Raw genomic sequence first — 23549 nt, forward strand, 5'->3', positions numbered from 1 at the left:
AATGGATTTAGAAGGTGTGGAACATATGTGCAATGGAATACTACTTAGTCATAAAAAATAACAAAATAATGCCATTTGCAGCAACATGGATGGAACTAGAGGTTCTCATATTAAGTGAAGTACCTCGGAGAGAAAGACAAACACCACATGGTATCACTTATATGTGGAATCTAAAGTGTGGCACAAATGAACCTTTCTACAGAAGAGAAACAATCTCATGGACTTGGAGGACAGACTTGTGGTCGCCAAGGGGGAGGCGGAGGGAGTGGGAGGGACGGGGAGTTTGGGATTTGTAGATGCAAACTATTGCATTTGGAGTGGATAAGCCATGAGGTCCTGCTGTTTAGCCCAGGGAGCTATATCCAGTCACTTGTGATTAGAACATGATGGAAGATTATATGAGAAAAACAATGCGTGCATGCGTGTGTGTGTGTGTGTGTAAGAGTGACTGGGTCACTTTGCTGTACAGCAGAAATTGACAAAATATTGTAAATCAACCATAATGAAAATTTTAATTAAAAAAATAAGCTACAAGGCCATTTGTAAATATGTACACCTTACAAGTTTACACCTTTCAAAATATTTTAGATGTAAGATAAAACAGATGCTATTTTTATAAGGTTGTAGGCATAGAAAGGTCACCTAAATTCAAGGTGTTCACAGGCTAGGCATGAATTAAATTTCTTTGAAATGCTACCTCAATTTGAGTGGTCTCTCTAAAATACACTCACCAAGAGATCTTTGGATCGTCACAAATAATTGCGGCTTTGACCCTCCAGTGCTGCGCTGTCCAGTGGGAGGGAGTGTCACATGCAGACTGGGTTTCAAAGATGATACAAAACAAAATAAGGTGACGGTCTTGATGCCAGTTTTACATGGTGATTGATTACGTGAGGAAATGAGAGCGCTCTAGATCCATCGAGAAATAAGTTACCAAAATAATTGCATGGTTTGCTACACTTTTTTAAAAGACGAGCACCAGAACATTTTAAATCCCATGCACGATTCACATTGTATTTCCAATGGGGAAGGCTGCTTTAGAACGGGTATCGGCATCTGGAAATTTCCGAGAAGAAAGTATGAGGATGACCATGACTGCTCGAGATTTTAAATCCACAGTTATCATGAAACCTGGCATTTTCTTAGTTATTTCTTTTTTCTTTTTAATTTTTTTTATTTTTTTGCTTTTTAGGGCCACACCCACAACATATGGAGGTTCCCAGGCTAGGGAAATCCGTGCTACAGCTGCCGGCCTACACCACAGCCACAGCAACACAGGATCCCAGCTGAGTCTGCAACGTACACCCCAGCTCACAGCAACGCTGGATCCTTAACCCACTGAGTGAGGCCAGGGATGGAACCTGCAACCTCATGGTTCCTCGTCAGATTCACTTCCGCTGTGCCCCAACAGGAACTGCATCTTAGTTATCTCTTAATGGTATCTCAGCTCTAGTGCAATGATTCAGTATCATGTCTGTAACTTAGAACCCTCAGGTTTCCACAAACTAATGCACTACTTTGTGGAATGTCACCCGTAAATGCGAGGACAAAAGTGAGCACCAGGCCATAAATTCCTAGTTCTTTAACACGGTATGAGTTATGTCGGTAAGCAGAAATCTCATTTAATTTTTTCATTATCTAGGCAGTCACTCAATTTTAGGTGATGTCTGAATAATTTACCACTGGATCTGGGGACACAGCCAATTTTCTACAAATGGAGCCTTGAAGTACAGTCTAGAAAGCATGACGTGATCCAAAGTGAGAGCTCGCTCACTCAATGATTTCCAAGGAGGCATCTGCCTCCATCCTGCCTGGAGAAGCATCTTGTAGGGAAATCTGTGTAGGGCAGTAGGAACGGTGCCGGCATCAAAGACGCCGTGAGGACATTAGCCACTTACAGCCATGACTAACACTGCGATAATAATGCAGTACACTCCTGAAATGGCCCCACTTTACAGAAGAGAAAACCAAGGCACAGAAAAGTGAACTAACACTCCCAACGCCACACAGCTGGTGAGTGTCAGGGGTCCACCCAGGGAGTCTGGCACCAAAAGTCTACGCTGTCACGTCACTTCTATTTTTTTTTTTTTTGCCTTTTCTAGGCCCACTCCTGTGGCATGTGGAGGTTCTCAGGCTAGGGGTCCAATCCGAGCTGCAGCCGCCGGCCTACACCACAGCCACAGCAACGTGGGATCCGAGCCCCGTCTGCGACCTACACCACAGCTCACAGTAACACTGGATCCCCAACCCACTGGGCGAGGCCAGGGACCGAACCCACAACCTCATGGTTCCTAGTCGGATTTGTTAACCATTGTGCCACGAGGGGAACTCCAAAGTCACTTCTCTAAAAACAGCATTTCAAACAACCTATTGGACGATGGCTTTGGATAAACGTTTTTCACATGCGAGGATTTCTCTGACATCTTCCAGACTGCATAATTTACAGTACTTGTTGGATTCCCCCCCTCCACAGTTTTCTTGGAAACTGGAAGGAGGCATCGATGTACTAGCTGGGTGAAAGGCAGACCCTATACGGGCCAGCACTAGCCTGAGATGCCCTTGAGGGTTTCTTGTTATCTCTAAGAGTCAGACGTATGTGCATTTTTCTCCCAAAATATCTGTTCTCCATGATGTGAAAGCAGTGTGTCTGCCCCACTCTCTAAGTAGTAGGGGGAGTCCGAAAGATTTATCTGTTTACCCTTTTACTGCAGAAATCCCTGGGCAGCCCCCACCCCAAGTTAGAAAGCTGAGGCCGAGGGACAGTGGCGGCATCTCCGATTTACTTCCCAGTAAGTCAGGCCGATTCTTGACCAGGAGGAGCTCCACGGAGAGTTTACTCTCCACTCCAACCCTATCACCCTCTCTGGACACACAGTCTTAGGTGAAGACAGACCAGACCGCTCAGGATGGGTGGCCTGCAGGGACGCTCACTGTCAGGGAAGACCAGTGCTGCCAGCTGCCCCAAGGACCGCAGGGCTGGCTCCAAGGAGGACATGAGAGCCCTCTTCCCAAGGATCTTCCAGATGGCTGAGGCTGGCCTGTGAGAGGGAGCACGCCTCCTCCCCAGATGTGATGAGGGGTTAAAAATCAAGCTTCGCCTTAGCCCGGCCATTTCTTTGTGGGCCAGATGGACACAGCTCCACAGCCGTTGTGTCAGAGTCACATGGCTGATGAGAGGTTCAAGTCGCAGGTAACAGTCTCTCTTTGAGTGGCATGAAGAAGAAAGAAATATTTTCATGTATTTTATGGCATTTTCATTATGTACGTAACACCTGCTCATTAAAAACAGAAAACAAAAGGAGTTCCCATCATGGCGCAGTGGAAACAAATCCGGCTAGGAACCATGAGGTTGCAGGTTTGATCCCTGCCCTCGCTTAGTGGGTTGAGGATCTGGCATTGCCATGAGCTGTGGTGTAGGTCACAGACGTGACTTGGATCCGGCATTGCTGTGGCTGTGGTGTAGACCGGCAGCTACAGCTCTGATTGGACCCCTAGCCTGGGAACCTCCATATGCTGTGGGTGTGGCCCTAAAAAGCCAAAAAAAAAAAAAAAGACAATAAAAGAATGCATAGTTGGAAATAAAAGCGGCCCCTCATGCCAGCATCCAGAGTAACCATTATTCACTTCTTCGTGTGCTTCCTTCCCTCTCTTGTCAGCATGTCTGTATGTGTGTACAGTGCTGTCCAAACTGGTATCATCCTGTTCATAAATTTGGGAACCTGCTTTTGAAAATTTGCTGGAAAAACAAAAGCATTTTCTTTTCTCTAAAGAATCTTCCAAACATGATTCTACTAATGGTCGAAGACTGCTCATTTTTCTTGATACATCATAAATCTCTTAACCAATTATTTAGTCATGGACATTTGAGACTTTATTTTTCCTGTTGGTACTACAAATTACAATGTGCTGAATCCCTGTGCATATGTATTTGTTCTTTCTTTAACTTGCCACAGAAGGAGAATCAATGGGCCAAATTATATTAATATTTTTAAAGGATCTGAAAGTCAACTCGCATGACCCAGGACCCACTACGCTGAAGAGCATGCGTGAATAGATACATGTTCTATTGTCCTGTTGCAAAATGATAAGTAGCATCAAGGTTTTTTGAACTTCTGTGCTAATTTAACAGGGGGAGTATCACATTCCGTGACTTACATTTGCATTCCTTGAATTACTTGTGAGTAAAGCCACATATCGCATAATGATCATTTATGGTTATTTTGAGTCATCTGTTTATGTCTATTTTTTATTATGGTATTAAAATATCATCCTATATAACAATTCCTTTAAAACTCATTGAATTAATCTGTATGTAAATTAGTACACATTTTAAAACACTCATGTAACTTTAGGGTAGTAAGTTAAACCCCTCTTTTAGATTTTTTAAAGGATATATTTGTTCATCTCATGTGTATATTCCATGAGCAACAATTTTAAATGATCTTCTCACACTCCAAAAAAGCAATACAATTGGCATGATCGTATGCCCATAAATTAACTTGAGAAGAACGGGCATCATCAGTTTTCGTTTTCCTACCCAAGCCCTCCATGTGTCTCTCCAGTTGAAAAATATCATTTTTAGAAAATTCTTTGTTTTCTTTTCTAGTTTCATTCCTATTGAAGCTCTGATCCATCTCCTCGTGTTGATGGTGTGTCCAGGAACTTCATGCCTTGTCCAAGGCACGTGAAGAGAGGCTCGCCCCTGCTGCTACATTTAAATAACGATTAATATGTAGGAAACACTGCCTTTAGCTTTTTTTTTTTTTTTTTTTGTCTTTTCAGGGCCACACCCGCAGCATATGGAGGTTCCCAGGAGAGGGGTCGAATGGGAGCTGTTGCTGCTGGCCTACACCACAGCCACGGCAACTCAGGATCTGAGCTGCATCTGCAGTCTACACCACAGCTCCCTGCAACGCCAGATCCTTAACCCACTGAGTGAGGCCAGGAACCTGCCTCCTCATGGATGCTAGTCAGGTTTGCTTCCGCTGAGCCATGACAGGAACTCCCGAACTTTTGACTTCTGATATGGGCACATCATGCTTGCTTGTTTTATAAAAAGGTTTATTTTGTAATATTGATTTCTGTCTCATTCATTTATTTTTAGTCTTTTAACTTCAAGGCTGCTGGGTGTCTCCTTGTGGTTCGTTTTAAGGTTTCTATTTGTTGCACTGTGGCAGGTATGTAAAATCTATAAAATCTTGCTTTGTGATTTCCTGAAGTGTGCTTCATGCCATGACTTTTTACCCTATTTTTATTTAATTTTTATTATGAAAACTTTCAACAGTCAAATAATAGAAAATAGTGTAACAAATGCCATGTCCCCCTCAAACCCAGCTTCCTCAATTCGCAGCTTAACTGGGCTTGTTTCATCTTTACACTCGCACTCCCCAGCCCCCACACCTGCATTACTGATATAACAACAGATTTTATTTGAGCCATATATGTTTCTGCAAGCATCTCTAAAATATAAGGGACCTTTTTACTTTTGTAATTTTTGATGTTTGCTTTTTAGAGCCACACCCACAGCATCGGTAGGTTCTGAGGCTAGGGGTTGAATTGGAGCTGCAGCCACCGGCCTACACCACAGCCACAGCAACACTTAACCCACTGAGTGAGGCCAGGGATCAAACTTGCATCCTCATGGATACACCAAAAACTCCCATTAGGGGTCTTTTTAAAAGCACAAGCATATAACTCTTACTAACACCTACAAATTAACAAAATTAACAATTTAAATTATTAAATATTAGTGTTCCACTTTCTCCAGTTGTCTCACAATTTTTTGTTTCATTTGTTCAAGCCTGGGTCAGCTAAAATTTGCACATTTTACTGGGAGTGTCTCTCTGAAGTCTCTCTCTTTAAGAATAAACAGTCGGGTGCATTCAGGCATAATTTCCTACAGCGGCATTTATTCTCTTTGCATGTGCGGGTCTCTGAATTTCAGCAAAGGCAGTTGTGGAACCGTCACCACCACCACCAGCAGGTGGGTGTCCACAAATCCCAAATGGTCCCTATGCCACTCTGCAGTCAATGTCCCCCTCCCACCAGTCCCTGGAAACCACTGCTCTGTTTTGAGTCTTGCAGTTTTTCTTTTCCTTGAATGTCATGGAAAGGGACTTCTCCACGATACAAATGCTTGAGCCTGGGTTTGCCACTCGGCATGATGCTCCTGGCTTTCAGGCACATGGCTGTGCCTATCAGAAGTCCACTCTGGTTGCTTCTGCTTCTGTTGTTTGGAGGTTTCCAAGTTTGTCAATCCACACACTAGTTCATGGATATCTGGACCATTCCTAGGTTTGCTGGTTACAAATAAAGCCACTATAAACCTTTGTGTACAGTTGATTTGTGTGTGGGGGGGGAACATTTCTTTATTACTCTTGGGTAAATACTTAGGAGTGAGATTTCTGGGTATATTATACAGGAATGTTTATAAGAAACAGTCAAACTGATTCTCAAAGCAACTGTATCATGTTGCACACCCACCAAAGGGCTATAAAAATTTCAGCTGCCCCCTTCTTCACAGGCACTTGGTACTGCCCATGCATTGTTTAAATTACAGCCCTTCCAACAGGTGTGTAGGGATTATGGATTTAATTCGCATCTCCCTAATGATAGACACCACTGAGAATGTTTTCATGTGCTCAACTGTCATCACATATCTTTGTTGGTAATGCATCTGGTCACATGTTTTGCTGGGTTCTTTGTTCTCTTATTATTGACTTATGAGAGTTTTTTATATATTGTAGATCATTCTTTATCAGATAGCCACTTTACAAACATTTTCTCCCCGTATGTGGCTTTCCTTTTCACTATATTGAAAGTCATTCCAAAGGGTGACCGTACTTCATTTTGGTGAAGTCCAGTTATGAATGCGTTGTATTCTATGGTTCATGCTTTTGATGTCATATCTAAAAAAGTTTTGCCTAAATCGAGGTCACAAAATTTTCTTTTATGTTTTCTTTCAAGAAGTTCTAGGACTTTGGCTTTAAAATCTGGTCTATTTGCAACTTTGATTGTTATGTATGATACAAGGTATTGGTCAAGGGTCATTTATTGATTTTAAAAAGGAATAGTCACCTGCTTCAAAACCATGTATTGAAAGGGCAAGTTGTTCTATATTGAATGCCGTGGCACCTTTGTCAAAAATTAGTTGACTGCGTGTGTGTGTGTGTGTGTGTGTGTGTGTGTGTCTGAAGGCTCTGTCACTGTGGTTGGCTGGTCTCTGTTCCTTCCCTTTGCCAGTTCCACAAAACCTTCATTCCTGTCGCTCTATCACAATCGATGTGAGACCTCCACAGGTGTCTCTTGTTTTCCACATTGTGGTGGCCCTCTTACTTCCTTCGGCTTTCTGGATCAGCCACAGAATCAGCTTGTCAATTTATGTGACCCTGGGGTTTTGATTGGGATTAGACAGAATTCATAGGTCAACTCGGAGAGAACTGCCATCCCAGCATGATTGAGGCGTCCAGCTCCTTAACGCAAAGTCTCTCTCTCTCTGGATTCATGTCTTTGATTTCTCCATTCAATGGTTTGTGGTTTTCAGGATTCCTAGTTTGTTAGGTTAATCCATAGACATCTACTGGGTTTGGGGCTTTAGTGATACTGCTATTTTATTTTAATGTCTGGTTGTTCATTACTGGTCATACAAGGACACAACCGAGTTTCACACTCACCTTGTATTCTGCACCCTTACTAAATTCACTTACTGGTACTAGCAGCTTCTGGTAGGCTCATTGAGATGGTCTAGATGGCAACAATTTTGCCTAAATATAGAGACAGTTTTGTTTCTTCCTTTTCAATCTGTATGTTTTTCATTCCTTTTTTTTTTCCCACCAAGGCTTTGGTTAGGACTTCCAGTACAGTTTTGCGAAGAAGTGGTGGAAGCACAAATCTTTGCCTATTCTCCAACTTGGAGAGAAAACATGAGGCATTAACCATTACACAGAGTGTTAGCTGTGGTTCCTTCCTAGATATCCTCTGTCAAAGTCCCGTTTATTTTATTTATTTATTTTGACAAAGTTCCCTTCAATTCAGAGTTGACGTAGAGGTTGGTTGGTTGGTTTTTAATATTGAATAGATGTTGAATTTGACAGATACATTTTCTGCATCTATTGAAATGATCATATTGTTTTTCTTTGTTCTTTTGATAAAGTGAATAACATTGATTTTCTAAAGACATTTCATTCTAAAGAAAACCCACTTGGTCATGATGTACCGTCAGTTTTATATGCTGCTAATATTATGTTGAGGATTTCTGCATCTATGTTTATGAAGTACATTGGTCTTTTATTGTCTTTCTTTGTAATATCTGTTTGTTTTTTGTATCAGAGGAGTGCCGACCTCAGAGGAAAATAACTTGGGAGATGTTATTCCTGCTTTTACTTTCTGCACAAGTTTATTTAAATTCGGTGTCGTTTCTTCCTAAAATGTTGGTCGAAGTTCAGTGAAGTTATCTGAGCCTGAGTCTCTCCGTTGGATGGATTGAAATTATGGATTTAACGTTTTAGTCGATATGGTGCTACTCACGTTTCCTGTTTCTTCTTGAGTGAGCACAGTAGTTTGTGGTGTACAAAGAATTTGCCTTTTTTGTATGAGCTGCTGAATTTATTGCCAGGCGGTAGTTTGTACCATTTTCCTGTTACGTCGTCGGCGCTGTCCCTTTTCTCATTCCTGATGTCAACAATGTGCAGTGCTGCTCTTCCTTTTCTTAGGCTCTGTAACCAGTTGCTTGGTCTTTCTTTTTCAAAAAGGCTTCTATTTTAATTGATTTTTCCTTATTTTTTTGTTATTAATTTATTTGATTTCTGCTCTTACATTTACAATTCCTTTCTTATGCGTGTTTCCGTTGAATTAGTTCTCTCTTCCCTTGACTCTTAAAGTAGAAATTTAGACTACTGATTTGAGAACTTCTAATTATTTGTTTATTAGAACATTTAAGATCCAGTCTCTCAGCAACCTTCCCGTATATAAAGCAGCATGATGGACCATGGTCACCACACTGCACGTTAGATCCCCGGAACCTACCGCATTTCATAGCTGGGAATTTGTAGCCCGTGGCCCCCGTTTCCCCATCCCTCCCACTTGGTAACCACCACTCCACTCTCTGTTTCTATGCATGTGGCTATTTCAGATTCTGTCAGAGGCGGGATCATGCAATAGTTGTCATTCTCTGTCAGGCTCATCTCAGCCTAATGGCCTCAGGGTCCATCCATATTGTTGCGAATGGCAAGACTTCCTTTTTTGATGGCTGCGTGATATTTTATACATATTCTCTATCCATTGATCCGTACCTGGACACTTAGGTTGTTTTCCTGTCTCGGCTTTTGTGAATAATGCTGCAGTGAACATGGACATGCAGATATCATCTCTTCGATAATGGTTTTTCATTTCCTTTGGAAAAATACTCAGAAGTGAAATTGCTGGATCACACGGTAGGTCTGTTTTCAATTTTTCGAGGCGCCTCCATACTGTTTTCCATGTATGGAATACAGTGGAATATCACTGGCTGCTCCAATTTATATTTCCACCAACAGTGTGTAGGGTTCCCTTTTCTCCGCACCCTCTCCAACGTTTTGCTACAGCTTGTCTTTTGGATGACAGTCATTCAAACAGGTGTGAGGTGATGTCTCATGGTGGTTTGCATTTGCATTTCCCTGATGTCTGGGGATGTTGAGCATCTTTTCATATACACGTTGGCCATCTCTGCGTCTTTTTGGAGAAATGTCTACTCAGTTCCTCTCATTAAAATGGATTGTTCGTATTCTGTTGTTGCTGTTACTGAGGTTTATGACTTCTTAACATATTTTGAATATTAACTCCTTATCAAGTATACAGTTTGCAAGTGTTTTCTCCCATTCTGTTGTTTTTGCAATGCCAAAGATTTTTAGTTTGATATAGTCACGCCTGTTGAATTTTGCTTTCACTACTTGTGCTTTTATTGTCATATAGTAGAAAATGCCACCAAGACCTATGTCAAGGAGATTTTCTCCTATATTTTCTTCTGGAAGTTTTATAGTTTCAGGTCTTATGATTAAGCCTTTAATTAATTTCAGGGTAATTTTGTGAGTGGTATACGTTAGAAGTCTAGTATCATTTTTCAGTATGTGGTTATTTAATTTTCTAGACACCATTTATTCAAGAGACTATCTTTTCCCCAATGACTATTCTTGGTTTCCCTTGTCAATTGTTAATTGACTGTGTATACACAGTTTATTTCTGGGCTCTCAATTCTTTTCCATTGGTCTTTTGTCTATGTGCCTATTTTCATGCTTGTTCCACATTGTTTTAATTACTAAAGCTTTATAATATAGTTTTAAACCAGGAAGTGTGATATTTCTGACTTTGTTCTTCTTTCTCAGGATTGCTTTGGCTATTCAGAGTCTTTGCAGTTCTATACAAATGTTAGGATTTTTTTCTATTTCTATGAGAAATTGTATTGGAATTTTGATGAGGATTGCATTCAATACATATGAGTTTGAGTGATATGAACATTTTAACAATATTATTTTTTCCGATCCATGAACATGGGATATCTTTCCATTTATTTTGTCTTCTTCTATTTATTCTATCAAAGTCTTTTTTTTTTCTTCTTAGGGCCACACAGCATATGTAAGTTCCCAGGCTAGGGGTCAAATCAGAGCTGCAGCTGCAGGCCTACACCACAGCCACAGCAATGCAGGATCTGAGCTGCATCTGCGACCTATGCTACAACTCACAGCAATGCCAGATCCTTAACCCACTGAGCAAGGCCAGGAATAGAACCTTCAACCTCATGGTTATGAGTCAGGTTCTCTACCATTGAGCCATAATGGGAACTCCCTATTTCCTTTATCAAAGTCCTGTAGTTGTCATTGTACAGATCCTTCACTTCCTTGGTTAAATGTATTCCTAAGTATTTTACTGTTTTTCATGCTATTGTGAATGGATTTGTTTTCTTTATTTCTTTTTCAGATATTTCATTGTTAGGGTCCCTGCCCCGATTTCTACTTGTGATAAACTTCATATCCTCAGAAGCAAGGCAAGCCCATTTCTCCCCAGGATGAAGAAGGACTCAGCATGTCTCAGGAGAAGGGAGATGTTGACAGAGGAGGCAAAGTGATGGGGCCAGGTCTAAGAGCAGAGACTTCTGAAGAGGAGGGCAGCCTGTGCTGGCCTCAGTTTTCTTGCCTGTCCTGCAGTCTGATCCTGAATGGATCTCTGATGCCTGGGAATGCATTTTAGTTAATCCTAGATCTTAGTTCAACCCATTCACACTGTAATTAAGGACAATTCCTTTAAAAGTGGCTAAATTATTCACTAGAGACTTTAGTTTCTAGCACAGTTGTAACTGTGCATATTTTTGTAGACTCGCATTTATTTTTCAGTGAGAAGATTCTGCCTTCTCTTTGTCTGCTGCTCTGTTTCCAAGGACAGGTTCACACTTTCTTGAATAAACTACAGCTCCAGAGCTGATGAACAACAGGAAGTCCCATGACACTCTAAAGAGCCCAGGGCTTACACAGGCCCTTTAGGATAACTGGATCAGTCTCACAAGAAGAAGCCCCAGGCCACCACTTCCTGGTCTGCTACCTGCTCTCCTCCTCAGTTTAGGCTGCTCCACTGCTTGTCATCACCTGACAAAACATTCCTCATGAGGTTCCACTTCTCATTCCCTCTCCTCCCCTGGTCAAGTTCTGCAGAGTCTTCATGGTGGGTTTCGGGCACATCAGCCCCTGGAGATCATCCTTGATGACCTTCCCGAGACCTTCTTCTTATGTTCAACATCCACAGGGAGACTCCAGGCCCACAGAGATGGGTGCATGTCCCAGGAGAGTGTGAGTAGTGAAGGTTCCTTGAGGAGCTGCTTCTGCACTGCCCACACCACCCAAACCTCCCATTAAGCCCATTGCCTGCACCTCCTGCACTGTCTGCATTTCCTACACCCACACCATCTGTACCTCCTGCATCTCCTGCACTGCCTGCATCTCCTACACCTCCTGCATCTCCTACACCTCCTGCACCACCTGCATCTCCTGTACCACCTGTATCTCCTGCACTGCCTGCACCTCCTGCATTTCCTACACCTCATGCATCACCTGCACCTCCTACACCTCCTGCATCTCCTACACCTCCTGCACCACCTGCATCTCCTGTACCACCTGCATCTCCTACACCTCCTGCACCACCTGCATCTCCTGTACCACCTGTATCTCCTGCACTGCCTGCATCTCCTGCATTTCCTACACCTCCTGTACCACCTGCACCTCCTACACCTCCTGCACCACCTGCATCTCCTGTACCACCTGTATCTCCTGCACTGCCTGCATCTCCTGCATTTCCTACACCTCCTGTACCACCTGCACCTCCTACACCTCCTGCATCACCTGCACCTCCTACACCCCTCCTGTGTCACCTGCGCCACCTACAGAGGACCAGCAGAACATGGCTGACCTTCAGTTCTATGCTTCCAGGTGGCCAACAGGCTTTCTTTGGGTCTGTGTAAAATGGTATAGCATCCTCGTTATCATCACATATAATGATGAGTCTAACCTATATCAACAACAAAGTCCTTTAAAAAAATAAAAATTTTAAAAATTTAAAAAATTAAAAAACAAAGTCCTTCAAAATATTTATTAAATTGTAGGTGCTCCTAACTTCATTCAAGTTGAGCTAATATTGTATGAGACCCTGTCACCACACATCTGGTTCTTAACCAATGATTGATCAGGAAGGGCGCTGTCTTAACATGAGCCTCGGTGGTCACCCACGGGATACCTCTGCCCATCGTGATTTCTAACTCAGTCCAACAAACCACATGCTCAGTCCAACAAAGCCACTTTCTCATGTCCCATCATTTGCGCTCACGGTTCATACTGCCACTGTCAGGAAGGATTATTATACAAGAGCACTGTCTATCCAAGAAAGAAACACGCGCTGAGCTGGCCAAGCCTGTTTAAAACGAGTGTGGGTCTGAGTCACTATCCTTGTTCTTCTGAAGTCTCATCATGCTTCTTTGATGAATAAAATATATCCGATTCTAAGACCATTTACCTCTGTACATAACAATTTACAAGATGGATCAACTTATAATATCAATTATATAATATATACTGCATTGTATAGTACTTAAATTTATTGATTTATAGCAGGATATAAAACGCAATAGCAATTGTAAAATGATTTTTAACGATATATCTGAAAATTTACATGTAAAATGTTTTAATGAGGCTATATTTTCTCACTAATTACACTACAATTGAAACAATATACCAACACTTAACCCACCAGGAACTGACCCTATTTTGACTTTTTCTTGTTCCACCTTCTAGGTTCTTCAACAGTTTGTAACATACAAACAATCCCCTAAATGTGTTCTTTGGACTAAAGGTCATTTAAAACATACTTTCCAGAATAGTAATTTCTAAGAATTCTGAAAAATCAAAATTTTCATGAAGCAGTTCAGAAATTCTTATTTCAAAACAAATGAATTTGACTGTTATTAAAAATACTTTTGAAGACAGATACATTACTCCCCAAAAGACAAGTAAGGCCATGTTATATTCTTATGGTTCATAAATCCAAAAGAGAATATCCAGAGAAGAATAAAAGTAGAGATTTGACAAGCAGCAGATGGGGTTAGGAGGGCTGGTTATTCTATTATCGACCATGTTAGGAAGAAATATTACTTTATTTTGTCCTTTAAAGTAGATTACTCAAAAAGTCAAAAGGAACACAAATACGCTTTAAGTATAAAATATTTGCCACATGATGGCACATAAAATTATTTATTTGATAGAAAAGCTAGGATAATTTGTCATAAGCTTCTTCAACTAAGCATATATATAGCATGTTCACAGTATGAATTTCTTAAGAGGATTGAGGTGTGCTGCAAATGTCTACGGGATATTCAAGAGGGAGATGACAGGAGGAAAGGTCACTCAGAGCTTTTACTGGAACAGTTGAACTAGTTTCACTATTCTTTAAACTAAATTTGCTGATTATTTTAGTGACAGTATTGCCCATGCCTTGGGAAACTAAAATATTAAATTTTGTATGTGAAGCGAGACATCGGAAGCCCTGGAATACCTGTATAACACATGCCCTCTGACCGCTGTCTATCATCACTCAATTAAATGGGCATCAGGATCACCTTAGCATAAACCGTGTCTGTGTGTGTGTGTGTGTGTGTGTGTGTGTGTGTGTGAGAGACGCTTATTCAGATTTGAGGAACTGGGTCATAGATGGTCACAAGGACAAAAGGCAAGTTTCAGCCAAGAATCATTAAGGTCTGTGAAAAGACGCAAAGAGTCGAGTGTGCTTCCTGACTTATCACCAAACGAGACCCATAGCAAATGAGAACACATAAGCCAGACAATGAGAGAAGGAAACAGACATGTCCCGTAAGCCAGCATTGAACTAGACACAGGAACATGTCCTCCTTACTAAATTTTGGGGCTATGTATTGAGACAAGCTGGGTAGGTAGCAAATTACAGGGATGATAATATAATTCTGAAGTCATAAAATATTCCAGAATGGAAGGTGTTGCGAGGTAACTGTGGCACAGGCAGCATTTGCTTTTGTAATATGATCACATGTTAAGGTGATTTTTAAAATCAGTTTAAAAATTCATAAGATGATGTTTTTCTCTTGTTATTACATAGATTTATTATACAATCTGTCAGCTAGGGATTATTTCAGGGGAGTCTGTTCCAGACAAATGTTCTTTCAGGTCACTAGACTCCAAAGATAGCACAAAATCCATCTTCCAAACAGCACTCTTTTATAGACTACCACCAGCACCACCTCAACTGCGTGAAGACAAAATTCACAAAAACCGTACATGAGCCTGTGTCCTTCAGACCAGGGAGTGATGCACCTTATCCCAAATGTGTGACATTTTTTAAAATGAGTTGTTTGATCAATTAGGGCCCCTATTAAGAGCTATCAGCAGAAGATGTGGTCCAATTCTAAAAATAGAGCATAAAAATACAACTCTATACAAACCATCTCAGCCATTTCTTTACCTTCAAGCAGACCCATATTCCAAAAAATAGCACCTCAGCTACCCTAAACTTGATTTCTTTATAAAAGGAATCGCACCCAACGAAAAAGGAATTATGTTTTACTGAAAAGCAATTGAAAGAATTGCTTCATTAAAATGACAAATACAGTTTTTACATCTAAAACTAAATTGTGGCCAAAGCAAACAAACGAAAAAAAAAAAACCACTATTTGGGCACCAAATATTGTCACCACTATTTGGGCACCGACCTGGTACAGGCTGAGGTGTTAACACCACAGTGGGAAGAGGCCGGGAGGCAGGAGCTGGCCTGGACAGAGACAAGGCTACTTGATTTCCCAACAGTTGAGGCTTGTCATGCCCATGGAACAATCTTGATTCCTCAGGATACATCCACGTTGAGTCCAGAGCAAAGGAATTGTTAAAAAAGATCTGTGCAAAAGAAAGCAACATTTAAGACCACGCACACGATAAGAGCTAAAGGCTGGGGAAGTTCCCACTGCGGCTCAGGGGGGTCAGGCCTTACTCGTTGTGTTCAGGATCCAGTGTTGCTGTGGCTGGGGTAGAGGCTGGCTGCTGCAGCTTGAGTCAACCCCTGGCCCAGGAACTTCCATACACTGCAGGAGCAGCCACAGGGGAAAAAAGAAAAAGATAGCAAAAGAAAAAGATAGCACTGCAAACTATTTATCTTGTCTCACATGGAAGGCTGGAGATTCTATGTGAACAGACTCTAAAAAAAGCACCATCTTAAAGCTCGCGGTTCCATGGGACTCTGATACCAACCACCCTCTGGTCAAATCCAGTGGCCCGGTCTTCAGCTATTGACTCGGCTAATTCTGCCCAGCAGCCAGTTGAAAGATTACAGAATTATCCCAGCAAGGTAAGCAGTGTGTCGTACAAGTCACTGTACTACTTTCTGCTGGTTTTCGAGCAAACTAAGTGTAGCCAGTATATCTGAATTCAAAAGCCAAGATAAACCATCAGGAAGACGAACACTCAAAGCAATGATAGCAAGGAAAACTTGCTTTGGAAAGGTATATATGCGTTAAATGATGTTTAAAGCTAGATTTGGATCAATGGTTACAGATGTAAAAACTGAAAAAATTAAAAAGCAGATTCTGTTTCAGAATTAGAAATTTTATATTGTTCTATGGAATCTGAATATTTTAAGCTAAAGCAAAATCCACCACCATCACCATCTACTGGTGCTTTTGAACAGATCAATCTTATTCTAAAAAGATTTCTCTCTAGACCTAGATGGTCAATCTATTGTGATTAAAAAGTAGAAACACACAGTGATTTTCATTACAGAAAGACCCCAAAACTTAAGAATTAAAGCACATTTGTCCAATCAAATGAGTTCCATTTTTACCTTGCAGTTAGGCATCCTTTTGTCTATCCAACTTTTCCCAACAGAAGGTGCAAGGACGGATGGGCAGACGTGTGGGAAAATGGGCACCAATTCCACAGCAGAAGAGGGGGACAGTCCAATTGATGGAGAGGGACCACCAAATAGCCACTAAAACCCAAGAGAAGAGACAAGCATGCTCATCAGCTTACGTCAATCAACTCTACTTTGTCCCAAAAGATGCTGGGAGAGCTGCTTTAAAAGGGAATTTAAAAATGCATCTCTTTGATTATGAGAAAAATCTCCTTTTTCCCAGTCCAAAAAAAAAAACCATAAATGTTCAGAAATTCTAAAAATTTATAAACATTTTTGTCTCTGAATCACCACAATCCATTAGCAACACCACATTCTTTAATATTAAGAAAGAGCTCAGCACAAAACCATGGGAAGATGGTAAGAAATGGGTTTCTGCCCTGAGAAAATGAGAACCCACAACGGAAAGGCAAAATGCTGGGTGTTCCTTTTATCATTCTTGGATTCTTTTCTCAAGCAAGCAGAGAGATGTATCTTGTGACAGTCTTTCCCATATAACCCTTTGTATTAATTACCTTTATCATTTTTTAGACATGCACAAGTAGTATTTTCAAATAGGTTAAGATTCAAAGTTTCCCAAGGTTCACAAATGCAAATCAATTTCAAGGCAGAGAAATTTCAAGTGAGCTTATCGCATCACTGAAGATCCCCATGCATAGCAAACATGGAAAGGGAGCAGGCAATTTAGGAGACAGTCTCCCTAATTAAATTAACTCAATATCGGTGGAGAATAAAATCATTGCTCAGTAATATGGAAGGCTTCAATATGTATTTGTTTTAAAACCATAAAGGCCTTTTTGATTTTCCTGTTATGTGAAAATATTCTTCTGGTTCTAAATATTGTTATTTAACAGAAAATATGCAGCACAAAACATTTTGAAGATTAATACTAAGTTTGGGGGAGATTTTTCTTTTTAAATTTGCACAAGAAAAAAAAATGCAGTTTTACATTCAGGGAAAAAAAAATATAGTTCCTTGGCATTATATACCTCTAGTGGTAGCACTAGGCTATAACAACCCCTACAAAATATCAAAAAAGCTACCAACGTTTATTCAGAAAACCCCCAATATGAACCGCATCACACATCAAAATACCATATTCAGCGTCACATATGTGGTATATCATTAAGTCTACAGACCAGTTTAGGAAGAGTTAACAACATCTTTTAGAAAAGCTCGCAAGATAATATTGGAATTAAATTAATTAAATGGTGTAGTCTAACATCTACTCATTTGAATATGCTAATGAGGACAGTCACTGGAATAAAATACATGTTATTCCCTGATTTACATGCATCTGCATAGTTACATAGCAAACAATGGCTCTTGCCAAAACCAGTTTCTCTTGCTCTGTTGCACCATTAATCAAAGGTGCAGTCACTTTTTCTTTTTAATGCCAGGTTTTACACGCCAAACTCTTCTAAAGTACAGTGTGACCCTGGCTAATTCGGAGGGCTCAGGCAGAGATAGGGCGGGAGTGGGAATCACCGGCAGCATTTCTCAGTGTTAAGGGCAGGATTGCCCTGCAGGCTTCCATTGGTTTGCATTTCCTTAAGCATTGTCCTGAGTCTATTTTCAAATGGGGGGAAAAAAAAAACTAGATAAAAATCAGAAATAGGTATTGATTCCCAGCTTGCTTTTCAAGCCTGGCAGAGACTGTAAAAGTATTAACTTCTATTCGGTAAGTCGGCCACGGTCCGCAGCTGCAAGGCTCAGCTCCGGAGTCGGCTACTTCAGCACCGCTCTCTGGACAGCGACCTCGGCCCGGGCGAAAGTTGTGGCCAAGGCGGTCCCAACGCCGGCCTTGGGGTGCGGGTCTCCAAACTGCTCGGCTGAGAGACCGAGGGAAACACCGCAAAAACTGCCGGGAGGCAGCACGGGACGTCGAAGCATGAACTTTGTTGCCTGTGCATGGCTGCCGGGCTGCGCCCTGACGGTTTGGGGAGCCGAGGACCTCCGAGGGAGGCAAGAGCGAGCCACAGGGCCAGAGCCGCCGGAGCGGGGTGAGGGCCGCGCCGGGGGGCAGAGGGTGTAGCCGGCGACCCTGAGCCCAGGACCAGGGGACGGGGGACACGTTACCTGCCCGTTGAGCAAGGGGTAGTGGTGCACGGCGGCGGCGGCGTGGTCTGGCGCAGAGGGCAGCGGCAGCAGCGGCAGGAAGGGCTCGCCCGGGGCTTGCCAGCCGGGAAGCCCCGGGAGCAGCGGGGCGGCGGGGGGCTGGGCCGAGGCTAGCAGAACTGGCGGGGGCGCGACCCCGGCGCCCAGCCGGAGCAGCCCAGCGGAGCCGGGGACCATCCAAACCCAGGGCGGCGGCGGCGGCGGCGGCGGGTCTGCATTCATCGGCCAGAGAAGAGGCTGCCGCCGCCGGGGCTGCTGCTGCTGCTGCTGCTGCTGCAGCTGCCGCCGCCGCCGCTGGAGCCTGGCGCCCACCAGCATCCTACATCCCCGCGCGGGCGGCGGCGGCGGGGACGGCGGGGGCGGCGGGCGCCCGAGGTGCGGGCCGGCGGCGGCGCGGGCTCCGGAGCGAACTCACTTGGTTCCGCGGCGCGGCCGCTCGCTCCGCCCCTGCCCCGCGCGAGGAGCCCCTCCTCCCGCCCGCCGCCCTCCTCTCCGAGCGCGGCCGCCCGCGCCGCCGCCGCCGCCGCCGCCGCCCCCCGGGCCCGGGCCCGGCACGCCGCGCCCCAGGTTCCAGGTTCCGGCCAGCAAGGGTCCCCGGACCCCTCTGCGGCGGGCGGCAGGGGACAGGGTGGGGGCGCGGGGAACTGAGGGCGCTCCTGGCCGGGATCCCGCAGATGGAGCCCGGCGCTCGGATACAGCCGCTGAAGGCCGCCGGCTCTTGCGGACGGAGCGCACGGCGGGGCCGGGACCCAGAATTCACCCGCAGCCGCGAGCAGAGGCCAAGGTGGCCGCGCCCGAGTCAGGCACGTCCCGCCCGCAGGCTGGGCGGGGGGCGCCGGCGAGGACCGCACGCGGGCCGCTCTCTGCCAGGCTTAGCTCGGGTCAAGGGCGCAGGGACGGGAGAAGATGTTGGCCGCGGCACCCGACGCCAAGTGGGCACGCACGGATTGCCACTGGGGACAGGTAGATTTCTCTCTCTGGGAAATCTGCCAAATGCTTTTCTAAAGCTCCCAGCGTGTCCTCTGCCTGCAGCCCCTACCCTACGCCCCCCAGCTCAGGCGCCTCGCTCCAGGCAGGTCGCCTCTGGGCCTTTGCACAGAACGTCCGGTTGTCGCTGGCTTCGCCCACTGTGAACTGGCCCTAGATTCTCCCAGACCCAGAATAGTGCTCCTGCTTTACCCACCGCACGCAGCCTCTGCAGTGCAATCCGAGCTGCCTGGGACCTAGGACCGACCCCTCCCTGCGAGGACCCCGGCTCGGCTGGCCTGCACAGGAGCCTGGCTCCGCGCTGGTTACACCAGTCACCGCCAGGCGGCGCGCGCCCCAGCTGACCTGGTTAGTGATGGCTCTCCTTGTGATCCCCACGCTGAGCCCCAGCCCAGCGCTGGGCAGTTTGTGCTGACAGCTGGGGGAAGACTTCCACGTGCTAATGAACTCCGTAGGTCGTCGGCAGCCGGAGAAACCCACCGCAAATAACAGCGCAAGCCCGGTGCGTCTTAGGAGCATTTGGCGAAGGGCCTTCCAGGGCCCCGTGCAGACAGGAGGTATTATGAAGTATGCTTTTAAGAGCTTGTATGAAGAGCCCACCCTGACCTGGGCAGGGGAGCGTGCAACCACCCAAGTACCGTCACAGACACACCTGGGACTCTCCAAACACAGCTGTCTTCACCTCTGGAAGGTCCACAGACCTCCCTCCTGAGAGAAACTAAAGCACCGGAGAGCTTTCAATTTGCTCCTAGGGCTGTTCCCTCATTCTCCTAATTTGCTTAATTTCCTCCTGGCCTGGCATGGTTTCTTCTAGATCCAGGCATATGCTAATTTGCATAGCTGGCATCTCCAGGTTTTCCTCCATGCGAACCATTTTTCAATTAGCAAGTTTATTTCTCTTTGATGCAAAAGTTCTGGCAAGATTTTGTTTTTTCTCACCTACAATCAGAAAGCTCTGCAGATTAGAAGGCTGTTACTAGTCAGCTTAAGCCCTTAATTCATGCGCATATATTTGCATGTGTGCATACCTGGGATATAAGAGTCTTGGTCTTGGTGGCTGTGGCAGGACTGAGGAATTGGGGCAGGTGCTTTGGGCAGGCTCAGGTGGACTCCTTAAAGGGTCCTGTCTGAAGAGGGGTTATTTGTCCTCTCTCCATTGCACGGAGGCTGGCAGTGCCTGGCTTGCATGTTGCTCTCGGCAAAAGTCAAGTGCAACGTGCACTGACCCCACACTCCTGGGAAGCAGGGCTCAGCCGGGATCTGTGGGGACACCCACAAGCACTCTGGGGGGAACCACAAACCACACAGCCCTGTCCTTGGGGTGGTTCCACTAAAGTCAGCTTTTGTCAGCTGGTGATGTTTATCCCCCGCCCCCAGGGCTTTCTGGTGGCCTGAGCACAGGATGCCGTGGGCAACTGCTTGGCTTTGAACAAGAGCTGAGAAATCAGAAGCATGTTCACGCAAAGAGCCTCAAAGCAGCCCAGACCCCTTCGCTACCTCCTGCCATGGGCTTGACTACATTCATCCATTACAGCGCCTTGAACCCTTTTCTGTACAGTGCTGTGTTCTGAATTCTGGGAACACGGCAGAGGACGACACAGATGCAGAGCGATCTTCCCTCATTAGTCAATTTGTGTGATTATGGGGGCCCAGGAGCTGGGCTTATCCCCTACTTCTGCCATATTCATCTCGAGGTTTCCCTGCATCCCAGTCAACCCAGGAACAACTGTACACCCCCATGGAGGGAAGCCCCACAACCACCAGATGCTCTTACTCCCAGGGGTATTTAAGAGAGAGCCCTGTCCCCCTTGAGGGACTCACAGGGGACTGTCCATCTGTGAGTGGAGGCTCATGCCAGCTAGATCCGGCTGCTGGTGGGCAGGTGTACTTACCTATCAGTGCCCCCAGGTGGTCAGCCCTGGGCTGGCACCCCGTAAACTCCTGCCTCTTCATCTCTCTTGAGAAACTCTCCTTGTGAAGGGTTTTATACACAACCTAGTCTCAAGTTCCCCTAACCGATAAAAACAATCTTAAGCCTGTCCGTATTATTCAGGCAAAACCAGCAAAAATTTCTCAGCTAATCTGTGACAGACTGGAGAAAGACGCGACCCACACGGAGAGAAACCTGTGAATTATTCTTATACGCTAATGAGTTCTGAATTGTTTATTACCTTTCAGGAAAAAAGAATGTTGGGTGTTAGGGAGAGATCAATGAAATAAGACTTTACAAGCTTGTGGGAGGTTTTTTTTTTTTTCCCAAGTTATTTTCTCTTCTAAGTAAAATGTAATAGATTCCCCTCCCCAAAGAGAAAGAGAAAGATGCTTCCTCCAGGCCTACAGAGTTAAAAATAATCCCCAGAGGAATGGGGGTGGGGGGAGGTGATAACAGGTGTCACCCTGCAGGGCCCTGCCCTGCCCACCAGCTCACACTGCCGGAACATCTTTCCAAAACAGACGCTGGTCTGACCGGGTCCTTCTTACTGTAGATTCTCCAGCTGATGATGAGGCCCTGGATGAAAGCTAGGAATTCGAGCCCCTGCTGCTGGAGGGAGGCTGGCGTCTCCAAGAGGCGGGATTGGCACGTTGATGCCTGACTCAGTGATGGGTGAGAAGCGGCGAATGTAAGAGTGATTCTCCAAGTTCCGCTCAACCCCAGAGTCTGCAGCTGGGGATCTTCCCCAGGGGTGCCGGGCCTTTGGGGGTGAGCAGCAGAGAAGGGGCTTGATCTAGACAGGACGACTTTGAAGGCTCCGAGGGACAGCTGGGAAGGTCCACCCACATCCCAGGTGGACACTCCAGCCTGGAGCCAGGAGCCAAGTCTTGGGAGAACTGGAATTGGCCAGAGGATGGAGAGGCGCAGCTGTCCCCTCGCTGAGGGCAGAGAGCACAGGGTGGGAGAGGAGAGGCCCTCAGGGGTCAGGTGGTGGGGAATGAAGTGCTTCGGGAAACCCGGAGATAAGCTGAGGTGGCTGGTCGTGTGAAACTGCCCTGGAGGGGCGGGAGTGCGCTTGTTTGTTAAAGTTAATTAGGATTTTTATGATAAAAGTGGAACTGCAGCGTGTCCAGAAAATATAGAAAAGCATCACCAGGAAAACAGGACTCTGAACCTTTTGCTGATCTCCTCTCCGTAGTATTTGTTTCTACTCCTCTCTGTATAAAATGTGATGATGAGCATTGCATTATAGCGCATCTCATAATACTACGCTTTATGGTAAATTGCATTTCCTAATAAATAGTTTTAAACCTTAGTTTTCACACAGCGTTGTAGCATGAGCAGTTCCCCACATTGTTAAAAATTCCTAGAGGAGCCCTCTTATCAACAGCAGGGCAGACAGCCGTGCAGGAGGGAGGTGAGTCTGCTCCGAGTGGGAGTCTGTAGCCGACGTGGGCCAGTGGCGGGCCTGTGTGGTTATAAAGAACCACCTACCTGCTGGCCTGACCTCCCACTTCTCCGACTCTCGAGGGCAGATGTCCGCTGTCCCAGGTCCTGACGTGCATGGGGCTTGTGGGGCGCAATGAGGCCCTTGAAGAGCAGACACCCCCACGGTTACCTCAGGCTTGACTCTGGGATGCTCAGGACAAGGCAGATGCCCCTCCCGGTGCCCACAGCCACCGCCCTCCCCGGAGCACTTCCACGCTGATCTGGAGCCGCCATGCCTCTCGGGGCAGCTTGGGGGGAAGCCCTGGGTGGCAGGAACCATGCATTCTTCCTTCTTTTGTCCCCAGCACCTACTGAAAAATTGGTCATGTCCAGTGACTGAGCAGTCCTCATGCTGGCCCGAAACCCAGCCAGGATCCTCCTGAGCCCCCGGGGGGAGCAAAGACAGGGCAGCTGAATGACCACAGATGGTCATGCAGCCAGGGCTTGGTGGGTTGGGTCCTGCAGAAGGGTGCCCAGCGGGGAGATGAGAGGGGACTGGGGTCCAGCCAACTAGGTGACTTCCGGGACCCCCACAGGGCACCTGGTGCCGGGCTCTAGAGGAGGCAGGGAGCGGACAGCTGTC

At 45.3% G+C, this 23549-nt stretch overlaps 1 protein-coding gene across 1 annotated transcript in view; it reads right to left on the reverse strand.

Annotated features, from left to right (window-relative positions):
* Positions 1-18876, reverse strand: part of TCERG1L (transcription elongation regulator 1 like) — a 173749-nt gene extending 154873 nt beyond the window's left edge. The window contains exons 1-3 of the mRNA XM_047762464.1: positions 18520-18876; positions 16372-16518; positions 15251-15431 (exon numbers count right to left, since the gene is read on the reverse strand). Of these exons, the coding sequence (XP_047618420.1) occupies positions 15251-15431; positions 16372-16518; positions 18520-18876 (685 nt within the window). The remainder of the gene's footprint in view (positions 1-15250; positions 15432-16371; positions 16519-18519) is intronic.
* Positions 18877-23549: the final 4673 nt, after the last annotated feature.

Source organism: Phacochoerus africanus, chromosome 15, assembly GCF_016906955.1.
Source record: "Phacochoerus africanus isolate WHEZ1 chromosome 15, ROS_Pafr_v1, whole genome shotgun sequence".
Taxonomy (NCBI): Eukaryota; Metazoa; Chordata; class Mammalia; order Artiodactyla; family Suidae; genus Phacochoerus; species Phacochoerus africanus.